Source organism: Camelus dromedarius, chromosome 5, assembly GCF_036321535.1.
Source record: "Camelus dromedarius isolate mCamDro1 chromosome 5, mCamDro1.pat, whole genome shotgun sequence".
Taxonomy (NCBI): Eukaryota; Metazoa; Chordata; class Mammalia; order Artiodactyla; family Camelidae; genus Camelus; species Camelus dromedarius.
This window is the reverse complement of record NC_087440.1, coordinates 19,578,294-19,590,328: the sequence shown is the minus strand read 5'-3', so window position 1 is coordinate 19,590,328 and position 12,035 is coordinate 19,578,294. Positions and strand designations below refer to the sequence as shown.

General features: G+C 37.2%; 1 protein-coding gene across 1 annotated transcript in view; it reads right to left on the bottom strand.

The window, feature by feature from the left end:
• The window catches only part of SPG11 (SPG11 vesicle trafficking associated, spatacsin), a 75,813-nt gene that overhangs the window by 18,034 nt on the left and 45,744 nt on the right, over nucleotides 1–12,035 (bottom strand). The window contains exons 24-27 of the mRNA XM_031453159.2: nucleotides 11,631–11,790; nucleotides 10,979–11,251; nucleotides 10,144–10,344; nucleotides 9,275–9,382 (exon numbers count right to left, since the gene is read on the bottom strand). Coding sequence (XP_031309019.2) covers nucleotides 9,275–9,382; nucleotides 10,144–10,344; nucleotides 10,979–11,251; nucleotides 11,631–11,790 — 742 coding nt within the window. The remainder of the gene's footprint in view (nucleotides 1–9,274; nucleotides 9,383–10,143; nucleotides 10,345–10,978; nucleotides 11,252–11,630; nucleotides 11,791–12,035) is intronic.

Genomic DNA, 12,035 nt, shown 5'->3' with positions numbered 1-12,035 from the left:
TCAAACAGATTTCTTTTAGGACCTGTGGGGCATCATCAAGTGGACCAACGTATGTATCATGAGTACTAGAGAAGAGAGAGAAAAAAGAGTTGAGAGACTATTTGAAGAAATTATGCTGAAAATGTCCTAAATTTGATGAAAACTATGAATATAAACATCCAAGAAGCTCAACAAACTCCAAGATGAACTCAAAGAGACAAACACTGAGATATAATCAAATTTTCAAAAGACACAAAAATATTGAAAGCAATGAGAGAGAAGCAACTGATCACACACAAGCAACTGATTATCAATAAGATTATCACCAGATTTCTCATCAGAAACTTTGGAAGCCAGAAGACAGTGGGTCAATATATTCAAAGTGCTCAAAGAAGAAACTGTCAACCAACAATCTTATATCTGGCAAAACTGTCCATCAAAAGTGAAACAAAAATTAAGTGCTAAAAAATTAAAATATTCCCAGGTAAACAAAAGCTGAGGGATTTGAGGACCACTACACTTGCCCTACAAACAATGTTCAAGGAAGTCCTACAAGGTAAAATAAAAATGACACTAGGAAGTACCTAAAAGCCACACAGAGGAATAAAGAGCTCAATAAAGGTAAATACATGGGCAAGTATAGATGTTGGTATTACTGTAGCAATAGTTCTTTGTTTTCTATATGATTTAAGAAACCAACACATTTAAAGAAAAAAGAACATTAGTGTAAAATCTAATTACTGCAACTTTGATCTGTAACCCCTAATCTTATTTTCTTCATGATTTAAGAGACTAACACATTGAAAAGAATTATTATTTTATACTTTGGGACATATAATGTAAAAAGATGTAATTTTGTGACATCAACAACCAGAAGATGTGAGGAAAGTGCTGTAATGCAGCAGTTTTTGTATGTTTTGAAGTTAAGCTGGCACAAATTCAAATTACAGTGTTATAACTTTGAGACGCTATGTATAATTCCCACAGTAACCACAAAGAAAACAGCTATAGAACAGACAGATTGAAATGAGAAAGGAATTTAAACATTTTAATACAAAAAAAAAAATCAAATACAAAAGGCAGTAAAGCAGGACATGAGAGACAATAAAGCATAAGGCCTATAGAAAAAAATAGCACAATGACAGAAGTAAATCTCTCTTTAATCAGAAATTACATCAAATATAAATGGATTAAACTCTCCAGTTAAAAGACAGAGACTGGCAAAAAAAAAAAAAAAGACAAAACACAGTCCAACTATATGCTGTCTACAAGAGACTTAACTTGAGATTCAAATACTTAAAAAGTTTGAAAGTGAAAAGATGGGAAAAGGTATTCCATGCAAATAGTAACCAAAACAGAGCAGAAGTGGCTATACTAATATCAGACAAAATAGACTAAATCAAAAAAGGTTACAAAAGACAAAGGACGTTATCTATTAATAAAAGTTTCAGGACAGCAAGAAAACATAACAATTATAAACATTTACACACCTAATGACAGACCATCAAAATATATGAAGCAAAAACTGATGGCATTGAAGAGAGAAATGCAATATACAATAGCTGGAGACTTCAATACAGGCATACTTCATTTACTGCACTTTGCTTTACTGTGCTTTGCAAATACTGTTTTTTTAAACAAATTTTTTGTCTTTGTCATTGTGGTAATTCTATTCAAATACTATGTCAAAACTTTTCCTTATTTTTATATTTGTTATGGTGCTCTGGGACCAGTGATCTTTGATGTTACTATTGCAAAAAGATTATTACTCACTGAAGGCTGAGTAATAATGGTTTGTATTTTTTAGCAATAAAGAGTTTTAAATTAAGGTATGTATATTTGTTTCAAACACAATGCTATTGCACACTTAACAGACTATAGTATAGTGTAACTATACCTTTTATATGCACTGGGAAACCAAAAAATGCATGTGACTCACATTATTGCAATATTCACTTTATTGTGGTCTGGAACTGAACTTGCAATATCTCTGAGGTATGCCTGTACTCCACTCACAATAACAGATAGAATAAGCTGACAGGAGATAAGTAAAGAAATAGAAGACTTCACACAATAAACCAATTAGATCTAATAGGCATATATAGAACACTACCCAGTAACAATAGAAAACATATTCTTTCAAATTCATATGGGATATCTTCCAGGAGAGATTATATGTTAAGCTGCGAACAAATCTGAACAGACTTTACATAGAGCTGGTCAAGATGGAGTAGCAGGAACATGAGCTCACCTCTCCTCATGACTACAAGAAAACCACAACTGACTGCTAAACTCCTTGGCAAAAAAAAAGACTGGAACCTAGCCAAAAAAAAAAAAAAAAAAAAAAGATCTTCAACTGGAAACATAAAGAGGAACCATAATGGGATGGTAGGAGGGGCATGCTCATGATATAATTGGGCCCCATACCCCCAGTTGGGTGACCCACAAGCTGAAGAATAATTAAGTCACAGGGACCCTCCCACAGGAGTAAGAGTTCTGAGCCCTACATCAGGCTCCCCAGCATGGGGTTCAGGCATTGGGAGGAGGAGGCCCCAGGACATCTGGTTTTGAAGGCCAGTGGGACTTAACTCCAGGAGCCTCATGGGACTGGGGTTAACAGAGACTTCATTTTCTTGGGAAGTGTACACAGAACCTCACATGCACCAGGTCCAAGGGCAGAGGCAGTGATTTCATAGGAACCTGGGCCAGATCTACTTGTTGGTTTTAAAAGGTCTCCTGGGGAAGTAGGGGATGGCTGCGGCTCACTCTGGGGATATAAAAGCTGGTGATGGACACTCCAGGAGTGTTCACCTACATGAGCTTTCCTGGAGGATGACATCTTGATTGGATTATTAGCACCAAGATCTAGCCAAACCCAACACCTGAGGCTTAAGTGTTGGGAAGCTTCAGGCCAAACAACATACTGGTGAGAATGCAGCCCCACCCATCAGCAGACTTCCTGAGCCATAAATGCCTCTAGACACATCCCTAGACATGGCTCTACCCACCAGAGGACCAAGACCAAGCTCCACCCAGCAGTGGGCAGGCACCAACTCTTCCTGCCAGGAAACCTGCAGAAGCCTCTACTCCAGCCTCATCCACCAGGAGGCAGATACCAGAAATAAGAAAACAACAATGCCAAAGTTTATGGAAGGAATTCACAAACACAGGCAAGACTCTACTCTGGAACTGGCTGGACCCTGGCCCTTCAGTGACAAGAGAGGAGTGTGCTGCTGGGACACACAGGACATCTCCTACAGAGGGCTACCTCTCCAAGGTCAAGAAACATAACCTACCTAAAAATACAAATAGAAAGATGGACAATATGAGGCAGCAGAGGAATATCTCCCATGCCAAGGCACAAGATAAAATCCCAGAAAAAAAAAAGCGATGAGGATACAGGCAATCTATCCGAGAAAGAGTTTAGAGTAATGATGGCGAAGATGTTCAGAGAACTCAAGAGGGGTAAAGATGCACAGCAAAGAGTTGGAAAAGATAAAGAATACCCAAACAGTTGAGAATAAAATCACTGAAATGAATAACACATTAGAAGGAACAAAAAATTGACTAAATGAGGCAGAAGAATGGATCGGTGAGCTAGAGGACAGATTAACGGAAATCACTACTGCAGAACAGAAAAAAGAAAAAAGAAGGAAAAGAAATGAGGATAGTTTAAGAAAACTCTGGGAAAACAAGAAATGCACTAATATTCACATTATAGGGGTCTCAGAAAGAGAAGAGATAAAGCACCTGAGAAAAGTTTTGAAGAGATAATAACTAAACACTTTCTTAACTTGGGAAAGGAAACAGTCACCTAAGTCCAGGAAGTGCAGAGAGTTCCACACAGGATCAACCTGAAGAGGAACACACCAAGGCACATAGTAATCAAATTGACAAAAATTAAGGATAAGGAGAAAATATTAAAATTAGTAAGAGAAAAGCAACAAATAACAGACAAGGGAACTCCCATAAAGTTATCAGCTGATTTTTCAGCAGAAACTCTATGGGCCAGAAGGGAGTGGCACAATATATCTCAAGTGATGAAAGGAAAATCTTACAACCAAGAATATTCTATCCTGCAAGACTCCCTTTCAAATTTGATGGACAAATCAAAAGTTTCACAGATAAACAAAAGGTAAAAGAATTCAGCACCACCAAACCAGCTTTACAAAAAATGTTAAAGGAACTTCTCTAGTCATCAAACCATAAGAAAAGAGAACAAAATGAAGAAAGAGGAAAAAAAATCTACAAAAGATTGCTTTGGCAGTTCGGGTTCTTTTATGGTTCCATATAAATTTTGGAATTGTTTGTTCTAGTTCTGTGAAGAATGTCGTCAGTATTTTGGCACGGGTTGCACTGGATCTGTAGATAGCTCTGGGTAGTACAGTCATTTTGATAGTGTTGATTCTTTCAATACAAGAGCACAAGGTATCTTTCCATTTCTTTGTATCATCCTCTATTTCCTTCATCAACTTACAATTTTCAGAGTATAGGTAACCTCCTTGGGTAAGTTTATTTCTAGGTATTTTGTTGTTTTTGATGCAATGGAAATGTTTGTGCCAGTTATAAAATTCTGGTTTTTGAAGTGAAAAAAAAAAGTGAATGACGAGCCACAAATGGCAAAATATCCTTTCTTGTGGGTGAGCTGTATTCTATTATATATATATGCTGCATCTTCTTTATCCATTCATCTACTGATGTGCACTTAGGGTGCTTCCAGATCTTGGCAATTATAAATAATGTTGCTATTAATAGTGGGGTGTGTATCTTTCTGAATTAATTCTTATTTTTGGCTTTATTCCTTTGAAAACTATGTAAGTTTAAAAGGTAAAGCTCTAAACGTTCTTAGAAACAATGAACAGTACATATATGTAAATTTAAAAAATATGTGCAGTACATTGTGTATACGTATTTACATGCAATGTATTGTATATGTGCATTCATACTGTAATAGTTCTACCTAATAAAACTGAAAAATGAAAAAACAAAACAAAAAAGGCCCCCTAAAACTAAAAATAAACTCAAAATGGATTGAAGACTTAAATGTAAGACCAGATACTATAGAACTCCTAGAGGAAAACACAGGCAGAACACTCTAGGACATAAATTACAGCAATATATTTTTTGAACCAGCTCCTGGAGTAGTGGACATAAAAGCAAAAATAAACAAAAGGGATCTAATTAAACTTAAAAGCTTTTGCACAGCTAAAGATACCATCAACAAAATGAAATGACAACCCACAGAATGAGAGAAAATATTTGCAAATAATATGACTAACAAGGGACTAATTTCCAGAATAAACAAATAGCTCATACAGCTTAATGTCAAAAAACAAGCAACCCAATCAAAAAATAGGCAGAACACCTAAATAGACATCTCTCCAAAGAAGACATCCAGATGGCCAATAGGCACATGAAAAGATGCTCAACATCACTAACTGTTAAAGAAATGCAAATCAAAACTACAATGAGATATCACCTCACATCAGTCAGAATGGCCATCATTAAAAAGTCTACAAATGATAAATGCTGGAGAGGATGTGAAGAAAAAGGAACCCTCCTACACTGTTGGTAGAAATGTAAATTGGTGCAGCCACTATGGAGGATAGTATGGAGGTTCCTTAAAAAACTAAAAATAGACTTACCTTATGACCCAGCAATCCCATTCCTGTGCATATATCCAGAGAAAAATATAATTCAAAAAGACACATGCACCCCAGTGTTCACAGCAGCATTATATACAATAGCCAAGACATGGAAACAACCCAAATGTCCATCGACAGATGACTGGATAAAGAAGATGTGACACACACACACACACACACACACACACACACACACACACACACAATGGAATACTATTCAGCCATAAAAAGAATAAAATAATGCCATTTGCAGCAACGTGGATGGACCTGGAGATTGTCATTCTAAGTGAATTATGCCAGAAAGAGAAAGAAAGATGCCATATGATATCACTTATACATGGGAATCTGAAAAAAAAAAAAAAAGACACAACGGAACTTATCTACAAAACAAAAACAGACTCATAGACATGGAGAACAAACTTATGGTTACCAGCGGTTAAAGGGAGTGGGAAGGGACAAACTGGGAATTTGAAAATTGCACCTTTTGGTGAGTGATGGAAATGTCAGCTATCTTGATTGTGGCAGTAGTTTCATTGGTGTATACATCTATCAAAATTCATCAAAGTGTGCATCTGAAATATGTGTAGTTTACTGCACAGGAACCATACCACAATAAAGATATTTTAAAAAGAGAAAGAAACACTCAGCAGACTAGGAATAGAAGGAAACTACCTCCACATAACAAAATTCATATGTGAAAAATCCACAACAAACATCATACTCAATGGTGAATGACAGAGCATTCCTCTAAGTAGGAACAAGAGTAGGAACAAGGCAGGGATGCCTGCTTTCACCAATTCTATTTAATACAGTTCTGAAAGTTCTAGCCAGAGTGTTTAGGCAAGAAAAAAATATACAAGGATCAGAAAAGAAGAAATAAAATTACCTCTGTTTATAGATGATATGATTTTATATGTAGAAAACCCTAAAGATTTCATCAAAAAACTTAGAATAAATTAATTCAACAAAGTAGCAGGATACAAAGTCAACACACAAAAATCAGTTGCATTTCTACACAAACAATGAGCAATCTAAAAAGGAAATTATAAAACATTTCCCACAGCATCAAAAAGAATACTTAGGAATTAACTTAACCAACGAGTTAAAGACTTGTACAATGAAACTACAAAGCACTGCTGAAAGAAATTAAAGAAGACATAAATAAATGGAAACATCCCATGTTTATGAATTGGAAGTCTTACTATAGTTAAAATCTCAATACTATCCCAAAGATCTACAAATTCAGTTTTTTTAAAGAAATAGAAAAACTCATTCTAAAATCATATGGAATCTCAAGGGATCCTGAATAACCAAAACAATCTTGAAAAAGAACCAGAAAACTAGAGGACTCACTCTTCCTGACTTCACAACTTACTAGAAAGCTACTACAGTAATAAAAACAGCATAGTATTAGCATAAAGACAGATATCTAGACCAACGGAATAGAAATAAAAAGCCCAGAAATAAACCTCACATATATGGTCAAACGAATTTTGACAAGGGTGCCAAAACTATTCAGTGAGGAAAGAACAGGCTTTTCCACAAATCGTGCTGGGAAAACAACATCCCCATGCAAAAAAATTAAGCTGGACCCTTACCTTAAACATATACAAAAACTAACTCAAAATGTCTAAGATCTAAAACAATATAACTCTTAGAAGAAAACACAGGACAAGAGATTCACAACACCGGATTTGGCAATAATTTCTTGGATAGGACACCACAGGCATGGGTAACAAAGAAAAAATGTACAAATTGGACTTCATGAAAAATTTTAAATTTTGTGCATCAAAAGACACTATCAATGGAGTAGAAAGGCAACCCACAGAATGAGACAAAATATTTGCAAATCATACTTCTCATATGGGATTAATATCCAGAATATGTAGAGAATTCCTAAAATTCAACAACCAACAACTGGCAAAAGACTTGAACAGACATTTCTCCAAAGAAGATATACAAATGGCCAATAAGCACATGAAAGGATGTTCAACATCACTAATCATTAGGGAAATGCAAATCAGAACTATATACAATGAGATACCACCTCACACCCATTAGGATGACTACTACTAAAAAAAAAAAAAAAAAAAAGAAAACGTGTTGGCAAGGATGTGGGAATTTGGAAGGCTTTGCATTCTTGGTAGGAATAGTATAGCTACTATGGAAAACAGTATGGTGTTTCCCCAAAATATTAAAAATAAAGTTAACATATCATCCAGCAATTTCACTTCTGGGTAGATGCCCAAATGAACTGAAAGCAGGGTCTCAAGATATTTGTACACCATATTCACAGCAGTATTATTCACAACAGCTAAAACGTAGAAGCGACCCAAATGTACATCAATGGATGAATGGATAAGCAAAATGTGGTATATAAATGCAATGGAATATTATTCAGCATTAAAAAGGAAGAAAATTCTGACACATGGTACAACATGGATGGATCTTGAGGACATTATATCCCCAAGCCAGTTAAGCAAAATAAGCCAATCACAAGAAGACAACTGTACAGTTCTACTCACATGAAGTACTTAGAGTAGCCGAAATCATAAAGACAGAAAGTGGACTGGTGACTGACAGGGGCTAGGGGTAGGAGAGAAAGTGGAGTTACTGTTTAATGGCTACAGAATTTCAGTTTTACAACATGAAAAGAGCTACTGGGATGCATGGTGGTGATGGTTCCACGACACTGAATGTATTTAATGCCACTGAACTACATACTTGAAAATGGTGAAGATGGTAAATGTTACGTGTATTGTGTCATAATTAAAAAAAAAAAAAAAAAAAAAAGAAGATACCTAGTAGGGCCCCAGCCATGGAGAGTGACAGACCAAGGAAATGAATGCCCTTGTTTTCTGTGATTTAGGAACCTCAGGCATATTTGAATAACTGATTCAATATTTTCAAATAATGTAATTTTAAAATCTTCATTACAGTTAAAACCAGTATCATTGAGAGCAAAAGCCTATCCTGAGGTTTCACTGTGATGTATCTGTTGGGTAAAATCAGTATATGGTTTTGTCTCATTTTTCATGGAGCTCTTTTAGGGTAGAGAAGGCAAAAGTGCTGAAACTCCAACCAGAACTAAGGCATATTTCTTCTTCTTTCTTACAGCTGCCTCTTTTTTCCACAGGGTTAATTAGCTCCACATAACAAACAGGCCTGAAACAAGCATCTGAACAGGTAAAGCCTGAAACTGACCATAAAGTTCAGCATCATTTGGACACGAGGAACACTGAGAAAAGCCATCATGCTCTGTCACAGTGAATGAAGAGCAGCATTAAACACCCTCCACACTGAATGCTGCTGGAGTTATTCTGGATTGGCAAAATGTGACCTATATACCTCTGCAGTACCCATAGCAAATACCATTACTCCCTTCCCACTGAATTTGGCTGCAGCATCAGGATCCTGATCAGAGTTAACAAGCACATTGGATGAAACCTTTCTACCATCCCTGGCAACTGATGTGTTGTAAGCAAGGCCACTGCGACTCCCGCTCTGCCTCTCATCAGCACAAATGATTCAGCTTTAATTACACCACATAACAGCTACGCAACTGATGCCATATCCTGACAAGGAGCAGACAATAGGCCACTTTAATCAATTTCAGATCAGTGAGAAAGAGTACTATAAATTCAACTTACAGTTTCAAGGCTCTTCTGGAACTCCAGAAGTTTAGCTTCGGCTTCCTTATAATTCTTGAAGAACATACACAGTTCATACGTCTCCATCATCAATAGTAGTGGGGAGTCCTTTGAGGAAGAGTTTGAATAAAGTTACAAAATCCCAAAACTTAATTAATACTATTTTATTAATGAATAATGCCAATACAAGAGAAGTTAAAGCAAAAAAACCAAAAAGGCTTCATAGTAAAATTAAATCATATATGTTAAAAGCAAGGAAGTTAAGTTTATATTTCTATTTCCTTTTGGAAAAAAAATATACTCAGGCCAGGTACACCTACTCAACAGTTTTTTGTTTTTGTTTTTGTTTTTGTTTTTTTTTGTCTATTCTATACTTGGTCCACTACACATGAGCAGGAGATGTTCCACTGGATGGTGCAGACACCTCTACCTACACCCCTGGATAATGGGCTCTGCTGATCAGTCAACCTACTACTTGTCTGCGGCATCAGTCCATACATTTCCATCACTTTGGTGGGTACTTTTTGGTCAGAGGATAGGAGTTTTGGAATTAGAGAGTATGGACCTGAACTATAAGTACACCACTTACTAAAGCACTCTGAGACCGTGGGCATGTTACTTAAGTTCTGTGAGCCTTGGTATATCACTCTGTAAAATGAGGATAATTATCATATAATATTATTTGGTATAGGATTCTCGTGAGAATTGCCTAAAATAATGTTTATAAAGCACTTTGCTAAATAAATGGTAGTTTTATTATCACTATCTGTTGTTGGCTAAAAAGGAAACCCCAAAGACCACAGATAGGAGTAACTGAAAAAGTCAATAGGGATATATTCCAAAATAACTGAGGAAAAGAAATGAACTACCTTAAAGAAAAGGTGGAAACCTCTGATGAGAGTTTTGCTCTTCTGCCTTGTTAATAATGTTCTCCAGATGACTGAGAGGTCCTCAAGGTCCCAGATGTGGCCCTCCACTGAGCCCTTAATGTGTCCCATTGCTTCAGCTGCAACACTGTCCTCCACAGAAGTGATGATCCAAACACAGAGACAGGGAATAGCACTGGCATCCTGCGATTGGACAAGAACTTTTCAAAATACGGTAACAACTGCGCCTTTGATTACCTGACAGAGGAAGTTTCCAGCAAAGCTACAACTACAGATGGGTATTTCCTGTTTAGGACAAGTCACCTCACTAGATTGGTTAAAATGACTTGAAAACCCTTCAAACATGTAACAAACTCTAATGGACAACCACATGGGACTATTACAAACCATCCTGCAGAGTATCGTAGGTCAAAAGGCCAAGAGACTGAGGGGATATATGTGGAGGTCAGGGAAGTACTAAGTGGAAGAAAACAAGACTGTCCTCCACAGAACTGCTGATCAAGGGACTGTCCTGAGCATCTGTCTTCCTGCTCAAGAGGCAGAGGAAGTCAGTCCACCAAAGCATCCTTCTCTATGTCTGCCAACCGGGAACCAAGGCTCTGACCACTTACGTACTGAATGTCAAGGCACAAAGAAGTGCAGTAGATGGCTAGAGCCTAAGCTGGAGCAGCACAAAAAGTTGCAGTGACCTTGGAAACACATGCTGGAGACTCACTGTCAACACCCTACTTCCTCCCTGATTATCAGACTTCCCTGTCCCTTTCCACTTTTTCTACTGCTCTCTGAGTCCTTAACTTAGGCTTCTCATGATTCTCACCTGGAGACATGAGGCCAGGACACTAAGGATTGGGGCCTGTTGTTTCACTGCTTCGGCCAGGAGCCAGCACCAGGAGTTTGGCACCTCTGAGCACTGGAGCAGAATTTCAAAGAAATCAGTCATCTCTTCTTTGTTTCTTTGGAGTTCCTGTGGGAACTTGTTGCAGACTTGATCATTGTCCATTGTGGAGCAGGACACTGAGGGTAAGTTCTCAAAAGCCAGTCTTAAGTGGTCTTGAAGGACAGGGCTGAAATACTGGAGAAGAGATTTCACCTAGAAAACACATTAGATGGTTAATGATTAAAAAAAACCAACTTCCAATTTCAGCTGGACCTGAAAATATTGGAGAAAAGCATACACAGAATTGTTCTTTCTCACCCTGAGCTGTGTCAGAGTGACCACATAATTTTACAAAGTTGTTTGTTGCTTTTGGGTGAGTTTCCATATTCAATCTGGAGTCACAAAATCTCCTCCTTCACCTTTTAGTAGTAACGACTAGCTCTTTGTCAGAAGCCGACCTACTGAAATCTTAGTAAAAATAATAGTATCATATCAAACAAAAGTCTAAGTATATACAACAGAAAGAACATTTTCGTCTGAGAAGGGTCCCTATTTCCTCTTCTTGGATAGCTGGCAGCAATCAGTGGCTTACCTCCTCTGGGTGGTAATTGTGGAGCTGACTGTGAATAATAAACTGTAACCAGTCGTTTGCTTTGGCACATTCTCTAAGGTAAGATGTACTCAGTTTCATCTTGTGGAGCCTGCAGAACTGTACCACTAATGCCCACTGGCTGCTGGATTCACTGGATAACCTGTAATTGGGAGTGGGGGCAGCAGAGGAAAAAAGTGGTTAAAATACAGCTTCAAACTGGAAAATTAGTAAAAATAAATAATTTAACTACAGTATAGTCTCTAAAAGGACTTTCAACGAATACCAATTATTTATTGGGCTGCTTTCACCCGTAATGCACAATTGCTTTCTTAGCATGTTGGCACAATTCACTCCTTTAACAACCAAGCATCCGTCAGACTAGCTATGTACCATCTTTAGGAGAAC